Here is a 16,664-nt window from a genome sequence, read left to right as displayed (position 1 = left end):
AAGTTACATCCTGAAATCAACCTGTCTCAGATATGAAAATATAGAAAGAGTTGTGCAGCTCTAACGATACCACGTGCCACCTGATTCCATTTGCGTCTAACCCAACTAACATATATATCATGCATGCTGTTTAAAAGGTCTTTACGATCTTAAATAACAAATTCGAATTCAGAGTTATCTTTCTCGAAAGACTGCAAAATTACGAAAATAACCTAATCATCCATCTCTACCGTACTTGGCCTTGAGACATACTCGAAAATATACTGTAACGTGAGATGACAACCCAAAACCTTAGGCAAGTATGGTGAAGAAAATCGTTGAATCTGCCCGAGAATGCCACTGTCAATTTATGAACATCCTGAATTTTTTTGATTAAAAGACGTTTTGGTCATTTCAGTTTCAAGCTCTAATTTTTGGTAACTTACTAAAAATTGAAATTAAGAAAGAATTTAACTATCCAAAGATTTTTTTCTCTTTAAGACTCAATGTTCCACTTGAAGACTTATAAGCTGCAAGCCAAAAAAAAAAAAAAAGCCCAAATAATTTAATTATTAAACTTTATTATAATATAATAAAATAATAACAACAAAAAATTATTATAATGTAATAACTTTATTAGGTTATTACTTTACAATGCATGAGTAAAATTTTCTCGAGAAAATATATGTGAGCATATTTGCTTCTTGAACGAACAATACAAGTATTCCTAATTACTGATCTTTATTTATGAAGTATTCTGTTATTTATATATAGAATTTATAATGTTTATTTTAGAGAGAGAAAGAAAAAAGAAAGGAAAAGATCGGTACAAATCATTTTTTAAGTAAGTACTATCTATAAACATAACATAAGTTACGTTAAAATAAAGTTACGTATAAAATCTAGTATAATATAACATAGAAGATATCTCGAACATTATAGAAAAATCGAAAAAAGAATAGAAATAAAATTGTAGTAAGAACTTATTTTTTATTTTTATTTACTCATATATTTAATGTAATTTATTATTAATTTTCACATTTTATTACCTTTAGTGATCTATGAATAAGCAAGTATGATACTGTTACTTATAGTGCTATGATTAAATTTATAAATTTATATCAAACTATCTGCATTTTGTTGAACCAAATAGTTTTATCTTCTTTTTCCTTTTCGTCTATGACCATTTATATATATAAAATAAATTGTTATAGTTTTCGAATTAATTTGGTCTACTTCTCTAAATTATTACTGAACAAAAAAGATTTTAAAAAAATCCAACAATCACGAAGAAACACTATAGTATTTAACATAGACATCTATATGTCAATATAAAATAACTACAGAATCATCAAATAATCTTCGACTAGCGTCGCATGTTTCTAATAGCTTCTCTCTAGCACCATAAGAGAATCTACTCTTTCAATATAATATTTTATTTTGATGAGACACCATATATGAATTAGAGTCCATAGAACAATTTGAATATCACGAAACGATTTTTCTTTACTTAACGTCTTCACGTTTCAATCCGATTAGTTTCTCAAACTCTTGCATAACATACACGTTATCGTCGAAATCAACACTACTTTCCATCTGAAAAGACGATACAAGAATATATTAACATTACTTTTTCCAAACATAATACTAAGAATTTAAAACTTAACAAAAGAATAAAAACAGTAAGATTAAGTCAAACCTTCTCTAATGCAAGTCGAGCGGCTTTCCTTTCCTCCTCCAACTTCTTTTTCCTTTCCATTTGTGAAGCCCTAACTCCTGAAGAAGACTCCCCGACTCTACTTTCAGTTTTACTTCTACCTTCATATACATACATATATATATATATATATATATATATATAATAGTTAGTTAAAATGTGGCTGCGAATATAGATTAACCAAACATTCTATTCTTATTTCAGTATTTGAATTTAAAACTCTAACAAGGAATTAAATAAAGCCCTGAAGTAGCAAAAAGAGGAGTTAGATTAGAGAACTCCAAGACAATACCAGAGGTTGCTGCTAAAGGTAAAAAAAACTCACCCTCATTGCGCTGCTGCATATACTCCTGCACCAGAGAAACAAATGTAACATCTATATATATATATATGTCCAAAGAATGTAATATATATATATATCGAAATAACATGATTTCCCAAGATATCATTCGAAGAGTGAATCGATTATAATTTCATTCCTCTTTTTATATATAACCACACAGCTATAAGTCAATTAAACCACAAATCCATCAAATAACTTGTTCTTCAACATATGCGATACACACATGCACGTGCTTACATATACATATACATGCATACATATCTATCTATATATATATACATACATCAGTGTTTTTGAATAAAAGGGGAAAAAATCTCATCATTATAACTCATAAAACAAATAGAAAAATGTACTTCTGCAATCAAAAACTGAAAGATAGAACCGAATTGGAAAAGAATCAGATAAAATCATCAGTACTTTTGCAATATTCACATAGAAGAAGAGGGGTTTCTTGTTCTTCGACTCTTGAATTCTTTTCCTCCCCTCTGTCTCTGCATTCCTGGTCGGTGTTGCCGAAGGTGCTCCTGCCTTGGTCGTCATAATTTTTCTCTCAGCCTCTTGTTCGGCTGAATTTTCTTTCATTTTCCTCTCTAACTTAACCTAGCAGCGGCAAAACGGCGTTTGGGATAATATCTCTTGTTTGGTTGCCAGAAATATTAGAGGAAACCGCTTATGATTAGGACTGGGAAGGTTTTATGAAGAAAGCGACTGGTAGTGAGAAAACCAATGGGAAGAGAACACGTGTCAGGTCCTTTGATGTCCTCGAGAGTAGGACCGAAATATTCGGAGATTTTCTTTTCTGATTATTTTAAAATCTTATTTTGGATGAAATTAAAATACTAAAAAGATAATCCATCAGTAAGATATTTAAAAAAATAAATTTTTTCTATTTGCAATATTCTATTTTGTATAGTGTTTGAAAATTATAATAAAAAATAATTCTAATAAACTTAATTAATTTTATTTAAATCTCGTCTTTAAAAATTTTACTCAATTATTCTCTCTAAAAACCAGTTGTATTATATATCTTCGAGAAATAGCATATGTAGAATTAGAAATTCATAAAGTCAGAATATTTGAAATTCGTAAAACTAACAGTAACTCTGTGTTATTCTCGTTTTTTTTAAGTTTTACAATTAAGAAAATAAGAAGATATATATTTTTTTTATTTCATAGATTTTCTATTTTCTTAATTCTTTTTATTTAACGTATTTTTTTAATTTACTAAGTTTTCTATTATTATTTTTTATTTTATTCAAATATTTTGATATTGTTTTGATTATTGAGATTCGATATCTCTATGTTTTTTATTTTAATAAAGTTTCTTCCAATTTTGTTTTTAAACTTTTTTTTTTTACATTAGTTGGTATTAAAGCTTAAACTTATAAAAAAAAACGATAGAATTAAGCGTGTGACTAGATGACTTAACATGTAACATCTCTAAATGTTTCATAACACACATTATACTCAAACTTCCTACTCATGAATTCGTCAAAAACCAAATGTTCTTTGTGCATTACAATTGCTAAGTTTATTTAATGCATTCTTCACAATTAGTTTTACAATTCAATCATGTTAAGGTAGCAAATGGAAAAAAACTAGGAAAAATTTTTATTTACTACAGAGACATAAAATGAACGAACATCCGGTATCTTCCACCATGCATTCATCTTCTCGTTAATTCGTTTTCCCTAGATATAGTCCCATTGGTTGAGGTTTTGGTTCCGTGTCCTGTTTTACTGCATCTGTAAATGATATACAATGAGCACACTTTAATCCAATAAAATAAATTCAAAACTCAAATAAGGTATGGAAATACATTTGAATCTCTAGCCTGGTGTTAAGTTTACATCTATATTCTAATGTCCCTCTCGCCATTTCTTTTCTTTGTAACCCTATCCTACTACTTCTTAGTTTACTCTACAACCCACTCGAGCCTTTGTCAATATTATTACCATCTGTCAACCCACTCATCCATACACTTACTAAACACCTATTGCACTTATCGACTCCATACACTGACGTCTTCATCCTTTCACACACTAAGAGAACCCTTACTACCTCATATCACCTAAGACTCTCACACCACAAAGGACATTCCTATAATAGCATAACCAAAATAGAATTATAATACCTCCCTTACACACATAACGACCTTTGCTTGGCCAGCCATACACCTACTCTAGTCCTAATTCATCCCAAATTCTACCCACACACATATACTTCCAACAACTACACTGCCACCAACTATCAAACACTCCTTCGACACTAGTTCGGCCACACACACCCACTCATCGATCTTAATCTGGTTATACACACCTCCGCACCGGCCTTAATGTTTGCCACACTACCATAAGTTTCACTCAGCCACATACACACACATACACACTAACAGTATACAACCACACACCCACCAACCTTCACTTGGCCACATACACACTGGTAGTACATAGCTACTGTCGGTCTTGACCGGTGGGTGTATGGTTGTGTACTGCCGGTGTGTGTGGCAAAATGAAGGCTCGTAGGTGTGTGGCTGTATACTGCCAATGTATGTATGGCCAAGTGAAGGTCAGTGGGTGTGTGGCTGTGTACTACCGGTGTGTGTGTAGTTATGTACAACTCAAGCCCAAATCTATTTCTATATTGCCTCTTTTCTTTAAAATTATTTTTATTTTGGCCATATTTTTCTTCCCCTTTTAATTCTTTATTGGGATGTTACACAGCATAATTCGACTACATTATCAACAAATTAATTTTATCAACATATGTAATAATTTTAACCCATACTAAAACTAATTTTGATTTTACCAACTATACTAAATAATTTCTTTTCGCGAGACATTTGCCGAGAGAGATTAAGGTCAAGTTTGATTTTTAGATTCTACAAGAATTAGCATGCAATCTTAAGTCATCAACTTTAAGATTAAAATATATTATTTAAACTAAATACAACTAGATGTATTAATAATTTAATATAATTAGTTAACTTCACCGGTCTTTATTTTATGAAATGTTCAATTATTATTTATGAAATTTAAAATATTTATTTTGGAGAGAAAAGAAAGAGAAAAAGAGTAAAGGAGAAGACATATGGATAGTATAAAAAAAATAAAAAAAGAATAAAAATGAAATTGTGCTAAGAACTTTTGTAGCACCCGGAAAGGAGGAGGAAAAAAAAAAAAAAAAAAAAAAAAAAAGGGGGGGGCCACGTCAGCAGCCACGTCAGCAGACCCGGTCAGCAGTCCCGGCCAACCGGGGCCTGCCACGTGGCAAGATCGCGTCACTCCGAAAGGAGCCACGTTGGCGATCCGCGTGGGTGCGATTCGACGGCCCAGATCAATCGCGCGATCGGACGGCCCAGATTCAAACGCACGGACGGCCCAGATTCAAACGCACGGACGGCCCAGATTCAATCAAAAACGAACGGCCCAGATTAAAACGAAATGAACGGCTGTGATCAAAAGGTAAGGGGTTATAAATAGAACCCCCACACCAGACCACAAACCCTAGCCACCAGCCGCTCGCCGGAGAAGACGAACCAGAGGCCGACCGCCGCCACCCGCCGCCACTCGCCGCCGCACCGGGGAAATTTCTGACCGCCGATCGAGGTAAATTTCATACCCCCGACTCGTTTTTCCCCACTGATTCCTCCTATGGCCAAATCGAAGCCGAAATCCCGGCCAAACGGCCGGAATACGCGGCCAAAGCCCAGCGGCGCCGCCGCGCCCCCTCTCGGTTTTTGCCTCCGACGAGGCCCTTCCCGGCCTCCGTTCGATGCAATTTTTATATCACCGTGATCACCATTCTTTTCTCTACAGGTTGACCGAAGCCAAATCACCAAAACACGAACCTCGCCGGAGAGTCGTCGTACCCGAGAGCGCCGCCGCCGGTAAGCTCCGCTTTTCCGTGATTTTTTGGCCCCCCGAGGGCCCTAGGGTTGTTTTCTGACAAGGACCAATGCGAGTGTGGCCGAATTCGGCCAAAAACGGCCGAAAACAGTCAACCCGAGGCGACTCGCCGCCGCCAGCGGCGGCGCCGTCGCCGGAGCACGGCGGAGCCGCCGTGCCGGAGCTGCGATTTGGGCCGAAAGAGGCCCTGGGCCTAATTTGGATTTTTTTTGGAACACGTGCAGGTACTGTTAGTGTGTTTCAGTTCCCCAGAAAAAATTCAGGGAAAATTAGGGACAGCCTGCAGGCGCACTGTGAATCGTATTCGGATCCCGAAAACAAGTAAGGACCCCTCACCCTATTTCCTATCACGGTATTAAAGTTCAAAATGATAAAACGGTATTTCTTGAATTAACGCATGTGTGAAATTGCTTAAGGTTGCTAATGGAGCCCGAGTCTAGTGTGATTGATGATTTACTGTTATTTGGCTTGTTTTACACTGTTTTACAGCTTTAAATGCATTATGGGGTTTGATGTGTTCATTTTATAGTTTCGAATGCATATATTACTGTTTTATTAATTATGGGTTGAACGACTGAAGAACTGATACTGTATGTTGTCTGTTCGGCATGAATTACGATTTGCTTGTTTAAATGTGAATTGATGATGCTTATTGAGGAAAAGGGAAATGAAACATTGTGTAGACTGATAATTGTATGATGGGGTCAGCCTGACTAGATATCCTGGGAGATGGTGGACGGACCGGGTCCGTAGGGAACCCTACCGGGATTGTGGTCTCACATGCCGGACGGGGTATGGAGATCTTATGGTTTTGGCGCCCATACCGGACGGGGTATGGGGACGGCCCGTTTCACCCTCATACCGGACGGGGTATTGAGGTTTATGGTTTTGGCGCTCATACCGGACGGGGTATGGGGACGGCCCTGGAAACTGATTATGAATGTTAAAGGTTAACGGGTAGCGGGACCCCTAGGGACCCCCATGGATACTAGTAGGCTGGTAAATGAGAAAAGGATATGTTGTATAATGATTGAATTACAAAAGGCGTGATAAGTGCTATGTTTTACAGCTTATATTATTCCATGATTGTGATAATGTTATTATTTTTCTTATATTGTTTTCATAAATTCCACCGAGGTAAGTGGATGGTAAAGGTTTTCATGTTAATAAACGAGTTTATTGTAAATTATGCTCCATTGGTCTTTTTGTGTTTTTCTACCCACCTTTACCTCCGTGACGGTGAGATATCGTGATGTTCTTACTGGGCTAGTGTAGCTCACTCCTTAATTAACCATTTCAGATCAGGAAGACATGGTTCCCGAGCCCGTTCCGCAGGAGGACGACGAAGGGGATGCCTAGAGACTCTGTAGTCATACGCATAGTTTATTTTCGAGTTTTCTTTCTTAGTTAGTTTAACCTTTTATATTTTAAGTACGTTTTTTGGTTTTTCGTGTAAGGGATGTTAACTGAAATTTTGATCTCGCTTCCGCATTCGATATATTTAAATACTCATTTCATTTTAATATTTTCCGGGGACGTTACAACTTTTTTATTTTTATTTACTCTTATATATTTGATCTTATTTACTATTAATGGAAAAATCACCTTATTATCTTCATTTTTTGTGGCATATGAATGAGTAAATCTTAAAATATTATTTTTTTTACTTATAACCCTATGATTAAATTTAAAATTTATAAATTTATATTAAACTATCTGCATTTTACTAAACTAAATAACTTTATCAATTTTTTTTTTCGCCGTGTATGAGCATATATATATATATAAAATAAGTTGTTATAGTTTTCTATCTACTTTCATCAAATTTTCTAAAATTACTACTAAGCTGTAAAAGAAAAAAAAATATCAATAACCATATAAAAACGTTAGATTTTTTTTACATAAAAATATTTTTCATATGAAGGAAAAAACTATTAGTATGACATGTGTTTATAATGGTGTCTCTCTAACACTATCAAAAAATATATTATTTTAATATAGTATTTTGGACATAATACTTAAAAGAGAACTTTTTCTAAACTCTCATAAAAGAGGACTTACCCTTTACAATGGCTTCTCATCACTCGTTTGCCACCATCCTTCTGTCTTCGTCTCTTAGTCCAATGAGCTTTTCAAACTCCATTTGAGCAATCATGTTGTCGGAAGATTTAACAGTTTCTTCTATCTGAATAGACAATGCGAGAACATATTGACATGACTATGCTATCAAAAATTTGAATTAACCAAAAAATAAAAACAATTAGAGAAAGTTAAACCTTTAGAAGTGCAAGTCGAGCTACTCTCATTTCCTATTCTATTTTCTTTTTTCTTTCTATTTCAGCGGTTGTAACCCTTATGATAGTACAGTATAACAATCAATAATTAGGTATTCTATTCTTATTTCAGTATTTGTATATTAGACCTCCGATAATGAATTAAATATATCACTAAAAGAATCAAAAGCCTTCAAGTACCAAAAGAAGAATTAGATTAAAGAACTCTAAGACAATAATACCAGAGATGCTGCTAAAAGACATTCATTTACAATATTTAATTTAGAATTTCTCTAATTTTCTCACCAACCAATTTTAACAGCATAACTTACTAAATTGATGCCAAATAAAATCAAAATAGAAGTATTAAGTGATTTTAGTGTCCATCCCCCAAGGCAGAAAGTTCAGCCTCACGATGCTGATGCTTATACTTCTGCACCATGGAAAGAAGAAATCATATGAAGAAATATTGATAAAAATTACATGATTCGATTTGAAGATTGTATTAATCGTCATCCCATCTGCCACGTAAAATTAGAAAATTCGTTCCGGTGATATTTTTGAAAATTAAATTTCGAAGCCAATATTCAACAAAGTAAATTATAACCAACAATCTCAACATATTGTTTCTGGTTGAAAGAAATGTTATGATTTTCCAAGAAATTATTTTTAAGAAGATTGAATCTAGTAATCCCATTTCAATTTTCTTCTATAACCAAACAAATATGTAGCAATTAAACCACAAACTCATCAAATGATTTGCTCTCTAACAAATGTAATATCTATATATATATATATATATATATGTATGTACATGTATACCTATATGTCCAAATAATGTAATCTATATTGAAACATGTTTTCCCAAGATGTCACTCAAAGAGTGAATTTATTGTAATTTCATTCCTCTTTTTATATATAACCAAACACGTATACGACAATTAAACCACAAATCTATCAAATAACTTTGTCCCCAACAAATGCAACACATACATGCACATGCACACATATAGATATATATTATTGTGTTTGAATAGAAGGAGAAAGATTCTCATTTTTCTAACTCATAAAACAAGTAGAACTTATACTTTTGCAATCAAAAAACTGAAAAATAGAACAGAATTGAAACTGAACAAGATAAAAACGTCAGTAACTTTACAAGATTGAATTAGAATAAGAAAATATATATTAAAAATGACATGATTCAGGACATTATTTAAAGAAAGAACCAGATAAAGTTGCCTTACCGGTGAGACTTCTGTTCTGAGATCAACTTGTGGAGATCCGCAATCAACTTTTGAAGTTCTAGATTCAACTTCTAGAGAGCTGGAATCAACCTCTAGAGTTCCAGATTCAATTTCTGGAGTATTGGAATTAACCTTTGGAATTCTGGAATCAACTTTTGGTGGTTCAGGGTCAACTTCTAGAGTTCCAGAATCAACTTCGCTCTCAGTGTCATCTATATCAAAGCACAAAGTAGAATAATCAATGGTTGCAACATATGGTGGCCAAATGTATCATTATGATAGAGATTCTACGTTAACTGAGTATTTAACCATGTTGTTCAGTCTTGACACTAAACAATTGATGAACTTTATACATGTGAATTACCTCTTTCTTTCTCCTTATTGACTTTTTTTTACGTACATTAAGAAAATTGAAACATTAAGCTATGAGTTGATTAGCCTCCAACAAATGCAATGCATACATGTTAAAATGACATGATTCAGGACATCGTTTAAAGAAAGAACCAGATAAAGCTGCCTTATCGATGAGACTTCTGGAGTTCTGAGCTCAACTTGTGGAGATCCGCAATCAACTTCTTGAGTTCCAGATTCAACCTCTTGAGTGCTGGAATCAACCTCTGAAGTTTCGTAATCATCTTTTGAAGTTTCGGAGTCAACTTCTAGAGTTTCAGAATCAACTTCACTCTCACTTTCATCTATGTCAAAGCACAAAGCAGAATAATCAATAGTTACGGTATATGATAACTAAATATATTATTGCATGTAGATTAACAGTTAAGTAATATTTAAACACTAAACAATTAATGGTATTTAAACATGTGAATTACCTCTTTCTTTCTCCTTTTTTACCTACGTGAAGAGAATTACAATATTAAGCAACTCTCTGAGTTAGCATCAAAATTATGTTGCTTTTTATATTTAATTTAATAGGAGAAAAATTATTTTTTTACCAGAGCCCAAAACATTGAAAAACATGAAGACAAAACTGAAGTAACTTTCACCATGCAGTCACTGAAGATACCCATGCCGATAGATTTTCCTGTGTGATCATAGAACCCCATAATCAAAGAGTAAAACCTATCATGTGGCTTAAATGTCGACCCTAAGCTACATTAGCATACTATTTCTTCCGGATCGTATTATGTCCTTTCTAAAGCAAAATTTAGGAATAAAAGTACAGACTGTGTAAGAGACAAAAGCACATGCCACACTAGCATAATTATTTCTTCCACATATGATTTTCTGCAGCCGGTTGCTACATTAGCTCACCCGTACGAAATTCAGGGAACTGGTCTTCTCCTTGATCGGATTTCAGAAAATGAAGATATATATATGTGTGTCTGTGTGTGTGTGTGTGAGAGTATATTAATATATAGATAAAAGCACAGACTATATTAGTTAATACTATTTCTTCCATATATCTAATGTAGCCTGGCATATGGAATTGAACGATATAATACTATTTATATATATATATATATATATGTATATATGCATTCTTGTTTCTTGACAAGAATGAAGATGGAAAGTCGAACAAAAAGGACATGATCAAGGCATTGAACGAGGCGTGCGCTTGGGAGAAACCTCCTGCACATGTCATGAAGAAAATGTGGGCGTCTCTCTGATAATTTTTCTTTTTAATTATATTATTTAATTTATTAAGTTTTTCTTTTTAATTATTATTATATAAACGAACTACTTGATTATTACCCGTAACAGAATAACGGCTAACAGAATGACAGTTTCGCCGCCACTACCACCTTCTCCTTCTGCCAGTCTGTTCCTCATATATTCTTCTTCTTTTTCATTCTTTCAAATCCTCACCACTCTGTTCCTCATTTTTGCTCTCGTCACACGCATTTTGCAGACTCCTGGACGGGTAAGATTTCTCTCTTTTCAATCTTCATTTCACATTTAAGCTATATATATACACACGCACATACATGTATCTATCTTCATTTTCTGGATCAACTAGAGAACTGGTTTCGTAGTGTTAAGCTAAGAATATGGAAGAAATAATATGAACAAATATACACTCACGTACATATATTGATATGGAAGAAGTAGTATTAACTAATGTAGTCTGTGCTTTTATCTATATGTAAACAATCGCAACCAGATATTGTGAGTTATCCATTTAAGGCTCAAGGAATTGTGAATAACTTAAGAATAGAACTGTACAACAGCAACATTGTGAAACAATATATTCAAGGTAAATATACACAATATGTATTAGGCTGACCTTAATTTAAACTGTTCAGTTCATTCTATGCTCTCCTGATCTTCATTTTCCATTTCGACTTCTTCTTCATCAGCTGTCAAATCCCCTGAAACTGACCTTCCCTTTCCTATCCCAGTCCATTTCTTCTGCATCTACCGCAAGAATTACTACTAGATTAATAACTAGGGAAGTAGATAATAGTGAATCTTGACTTAGTGACATGTGCAGGAGGTTTCTCCCAAGCTCACGCCTCGTTCAATGCCTTGATCATGTCCTCTTGTTCCACTTTCCATCTCCATTCTTGTCCAAAAGCCAAGAATGCATATATATATGTAATATTTTTATATCTTTCAATTCCATATGTCAGACTACATTAGATATATGGAAGAAATAGTATTAACTAATATAGTCTGTGCTTTTATCTCTTACACATTGTCTGTGATTTTATCTATACATAAATATACTCACACATCCACACACACACGCATATATATCTTCATTTTCTGATACCCGATCAAGGAGATGACCTGTTCCCTGAATTCCGTATAGGGGAGCTAATGTAGCTACCGGCTACAGAAAATCATATATGGAAGAAATAATTATGCTAGTGTGGCATGTGCTTTTGTCTCTTACATATAGTCTGTAATTTTGTTCTTGAATTTTGCTTTGAAAAGGACAAAATACGATCTGGAAGAAATAGTATGCTAATGTAGCTTAGGGTCGACATTTAAGCCACATGATAGGTTTTTTTTCTTTGATTAAGGGTTCTATGATCACACAGGAAAATCTATCAACATGGGTATCTTCAGTGACTGCATGGTGAAAGTTACTTCAGTTTTGTCTTCATGTTTTTCAATGTTCTGGGCTCTGGTAAAAGACAGTTTTTCTCTTATTAAATTAAATATAAAAAGCAATATAGTTTTGATGTCAACTCATAAAATTGCTTAATGTTGTAATTTTCTTCATGTAGGTAAAAAAGGAGAAAGAAAGAGGTAATTCACATGTTTAAATACCATTAATTGTTTAGTATTTAAATATTACTTAACTTATAATCTCTATCATGATAATCTGCATGCAATAATATATTTAGTTATCATATATCGCAACTATTGATTATTCTGCTTTATGCTTTGACATAGATGAAAGTGACAGTGAAGTTGATTCTGAAACTCTAGAAGTTGACTCCGGAACTTCAAAAGATGATTCTGAAACTCCAGACGTTGATTCCAGCACTCAAGAGGTTGAATCTGGAACTCAAGAAGTTGATTGCAGATCTCCACAAGTTGAGCTTAGAACTCCAGAAGCCTCATCGGTAAGGCAACTTTATCTGGTTCTTTGTTTAAACGATGTCCTGAATCATGTCATTTTAATATATATACATTACATTCTTCTTCTATATCAATCTTGCAAAAGTACTGATGTTTTTATCTGGTTCTTTTTCTATTCGGTCCCATTTTTCAGTTTTTGATTGCAAAGAATGTGTTCTACTTATTTTATGGCTTACAAAGATAAGATTTTTTCTCCTTGTACTCAGACACACTAATATATATATATATGCATGTGTATGGGTGTGTGCATGCGGATGTATATATTGCATTTGTTGTGAGACTAAGTAACTGATAGCTTAATGTTGTAATTTTATTAATGTAGGTTAAAAAAGTCAATCAAGAAAAAGAAAGAGGTAATTCACAAGTTTAAATATCATCAATTGTTTAGAGTTAAAACTGAACAACATATTTAAATACTCTGTTAACTTAGAATCTCTATCATGATAACCTGTAAGCAATGATACATTTGGCCACCATATGTTGCAACCATTGATCATTCTACTTTTTGCTTTGATATAGATGACACTAAGAGCGAAGTTGATTCTGGAGTTGACTCCGGACCTCCAAAAGTTTATTCCAGAATTCCAGAGGTTAATTCCAACACTCCAGAAATTGAATCTGGAACTCAAGAGGTTGATTCCAGCACTCCAGAAATTGAATCTGAAACTTCAGAAGTTGATTGGGGATCTTCACGAGTTGATCTCAAAACAGAAGTCTCACCGGTAAGGCAACTTTATCTGGTTTTTTCTTTATATAATGTCCTGAATCATGTCATTTTTTTATATATATATATATTTCTTCTATGTCAATCTTGCAAAGTTACTGAAATTTTTATCTTGTTCTTTTTTTTTATTTCAGTTCTATTTTTCAGTTTTTTGATTGCAAAAGTATAGGTTCTACTTGTTTTATGAGTTAGAAAGATAAGAATCTTTCTCATTGTATTCAAACACAATAACATAATACCTATTTGTATGTATATGTGTGGAGAAAAAGTTATTTGATAGATCTGTGGTTTAATTATCGCATAGCTATTTGGTTATATATAAAAAGAGGAATAAAATTATAATAAATTCACTCTTTGAGTGACATTTTGGGAAAACATGTTCCGATACATATTACATTATTTGGACATATAGGTATATATGCATGTACATATATACATATAGATATTACATTCATTGGAGAGCAAATAGTTTGACGAGTTTGTGATTTAATTGCCATATATTTATTTGGTTATATAAGAAAACTAAAATGAGATTACTAGATTCAATCTTCTTGAAAATGATATCTTGAAAAATTATAAATGTTTTTTCGATTTGAAATAATATCTTTATATTGTTGGTTATAATTTATTTGACTGAATATTATTTTCAAATTTAATATTAAAAAATATTACCAGAACGAATTTTTCAGTTTTATGTGCCGTAGAGATGACGGTTAATATAATCTTCAAACCGAATAAGATAATTTTTACCAATATTTCTTCATTTGATTTCTTGTTTCTATCGTGTAGGAGTATATACAGCAGCACTGCGAAGCTGAGCTTTCTAACTTGGGGATAGGTACTAAAATCACTTAATGCTTCTATTTTTATTTTATTTGGTATCAATTCAATAAGTTATATTGCCAAAATTGATTCGTGATAAAATTAGAGACTCAAAATTAAAGATTAGAAATGGATGTCTTTCAGCAATATCTCTAGTATTATTATTGTCTTTGAAGTTCTATAATCCTATTCTTCTTTTGGTACTTGAAGATCTTTGATTCTTTGGGTAAAATGTTTAATTCATTGATGGAGGTTTAGTATTCAAATACTGAAATAAGAATAGAATAACTAACTATTGATTGTTGTACTATACTATTACAGGGGATACAACCGTCGAAATAGAAAGAAAAAAGAAAATAGAGGAGGAAAGGAGAGCAGCTCGACTTGCACTTCTAAAGGTTTAACTTTCTATTATTGTTTTTATTTTCTTGTTAATTCAAATTCTTGATAGTATAGTCTTGTCAATATGTTCTTGCATCGTCCATTCAGATGGAAGAAACTGTTAAATTTTCCGACAACATGATTGTTCAAATAGAGTTTGAAAAGCTCATTGGACTAAGAGACGAAGACGGAAGAATAGTGGCAAACGAGGGATGAGAAGCCATTGTAAGGGGTAAGTCCTCTTCTATGAGAGTTTAGAAAAAGTCATCTTTTAAGTACTATATTCAAAATACTATATTGAAATGATATATTTTCTGATGGTGCTTGAGAGACATCATTATAAATACATGTCATACTAGCAGAAGAGCATTTGATGAACTAATAGTTTTTTCCTTCACATGGAAGATTTTTTTTACGTAAAAAATTTAGCATCTTTGCATAGTTGTTGACCATTTTTAATTTTCTTAATTAGTAATAATTTTAGAAAATTGGATGAAAATGAATAAAAATAATAAATTTATATATATATATATATATATACTCATAGACAACAAAAAGAAAAAAAGATGATAAAGTTATTTAGTTCAGTAAAATACTGATAGTTTACCATAAATAGTACTTTCATATTTGCTCGTTCACATGCCACAAAAAATAAAGAAATTATTTAGTACAGTTGTTAAAATCAAAATTAGTTTTAGTATGGGTTAAAATTATTATATATGTTGATAAAATCAATTTGTTGATAATACAGTCGAATTATGTTGAGTCATCTAGTCACACGCTTAATTCTATTATTTTTTTTTATAAAAGTACGATTGTAGTTTGTGAAATTATACTAAATAAAATAGATAAGTATAAAAAATACAATTTAAGCTTTAATACCAATTGATATAGGAAAAAAAGAGAGCTTAAAAACAAAATTAAAGAAACTTTATTAAAAGCAAAACCTTCCATATCTCGAATCTTAATAATCATTAGAGATAATCTATGAAATAAAAAATATATATATCTTCCCATTTTCTTAATTGTAAAATTTTTAAAAACTTAAAAAATGAGAATAATTTTTCCTGTTGCTTCTAAGTATCTTCCAAAAATACTTATGTTATGCGATTGGCTTTTTCTCCTATATGTCGGTTTTATGAGTTTCTAATTCTAGCATCACCTTCTTCCCGAAAATATAAAATAACTGAGTAAGACTTCTAGATACAAGATTTTCACATCATATTTATCGTGGATAATAATATTTATATTTAATACTAAGAATTCAGTTGTGATAATTTAAACAAAATTAATGAAGTTTATTAATTATTTCTTACCTATATATTCTGTTAATTATAAAATCTAATATAATACATATCATATATTTTTTTATTCTCAAAAGATACACAAAATCTATATATATATATATTAGAGTATATTAAAGTCTCAAAAGATACACCAAATTGCTATAATTTGCATATTATTTTTTAATTTACTAAGCATAGAACTGTACAACAGCACCATTGTGAAACAATATATTTACACACAAGATGTATCAGGCTGACCTTACTTTAGACTGTTCAGTTCATTTCTATCCTCCTCTGATCTTTGATTTTCCATTTTGACGACTTCTTCATCAGCTGTCAAATCCCCTGAAATTGACCTTCCCTTTCCTATCTCAGTCCATTTCTTCTGCATTTACCAACAAGAATTACTACAAGATTAATAACCAGTGAAGTAGA

The 16,664-nt window shown here is 32.5% G+C and overlaps 3 protein-coding genes across 3 annotated transcripts; 1 reads left to right on the top strand and 2 right to left on the bottom strand.

The window, feature by feature from the left end:
* Nucleotides 1-1,284: 1,284 nt before the first annotated feature.
* LOC148253613 (uncharacterized) lies at nucleotides 1,285-2,707 on the bottom strand. The gene is made up of 4 exons (XM_088223425.1): nucleotides 2,457-2,707; nucleotides 2,022-2,046; nucleotides 1,679-1,797; nucleotides 1,285-1,575 (listed from the first exon to the last, which is right to left on the bottom strand). The coding sequence occupies exons 1-4, from the start codon at nucleotides 2,619-2,621 to the stop codon at nucleotides 1,486-1,488; spliced, it is 399 nt and encodes a 132-aa protein (XP_088079551.1). The 5' UTR covers nucleotides 2,622-2,707; the 3' UTR covers nucleotides 1,285-1,485.
* A 5,320-nt stretch (nucleotides 2,708-8,027) lies between these two features.
* LOC148253612 (uncharacterized) lies at nucleotides 8,028-10,759 on the bottom strand. Its single transcript, XM_088223415.1, has 5 exons — nucleotides 10,418-10,759; nucleotides 10,295-10,316; nucleotides 9,914-10,162; nucleotides 9,468-9,679; nucleotides 8,028-8,132 (listed from the first exon to the last, which is right to left on the bottom strand). Exons 1-5 carry the CDS (start codon nucleotides 10,526-10,528, stop codon nucleotides 8,028-8,030), a joined length of 699 nt encoding a protein of 232 aa, XP_088079541.1. The 5' UTR covers nucleotides 10,529-10,759.
* Nucleotides 10,760-11,204: 445 nt separating this feature from the next.
* On the top strand, nucleotides 11,205-15,357 carry LOC148253611 (uncharacterized). The gene is made up of 9 exons (XM_088222815.1): nucleotides 11,205-11,346; nucleotides 12,470-12,558; nucleotides 12,659-12,680; nucleotides 12,828-13,000; nucleotides 13,339-13,369; nucleotides 13,536-13,738; nucleotides 14,530-14,578; nucleotides 14,884-14,960; nucleotides 15,052-15,357. Exons 2-9 carry the CDS (start codon nucleotides 12,484-12,486, stop codon nucleotides 15,157-15,159), a joined length of 738 nt encoding a protein of 245 aa, XP_088078941.1. The 5' UTR covers nucleotides 11,205-11,346; nucleotides 12,470-12,483; the 3' UTR covers nucleotides 15,160-15,357.
* Nucleotides 15,358-16,664: the final 1,307 nt, after the last annotated feature.

This window comes from Carica papaya, chromosome 6 (genome assembly GCF_054855325.1).
Source record: "Carica papaya isolate Zhongbai chromosome 6, ASM5485532v1, whole genome shotgun sequence".
Taxonomy (NCBI): domain Eukaryota; kingdom Viridiplantae; phylum Streptophyta; class Magnoliopsida; order Brassicales; family Caricaceae; genus Carica; species Carica papaya.
Note: the sequence above shows the minus strand (reverse complement) of the source record. Positions and strands in the feature narration are given on the sequence as shown.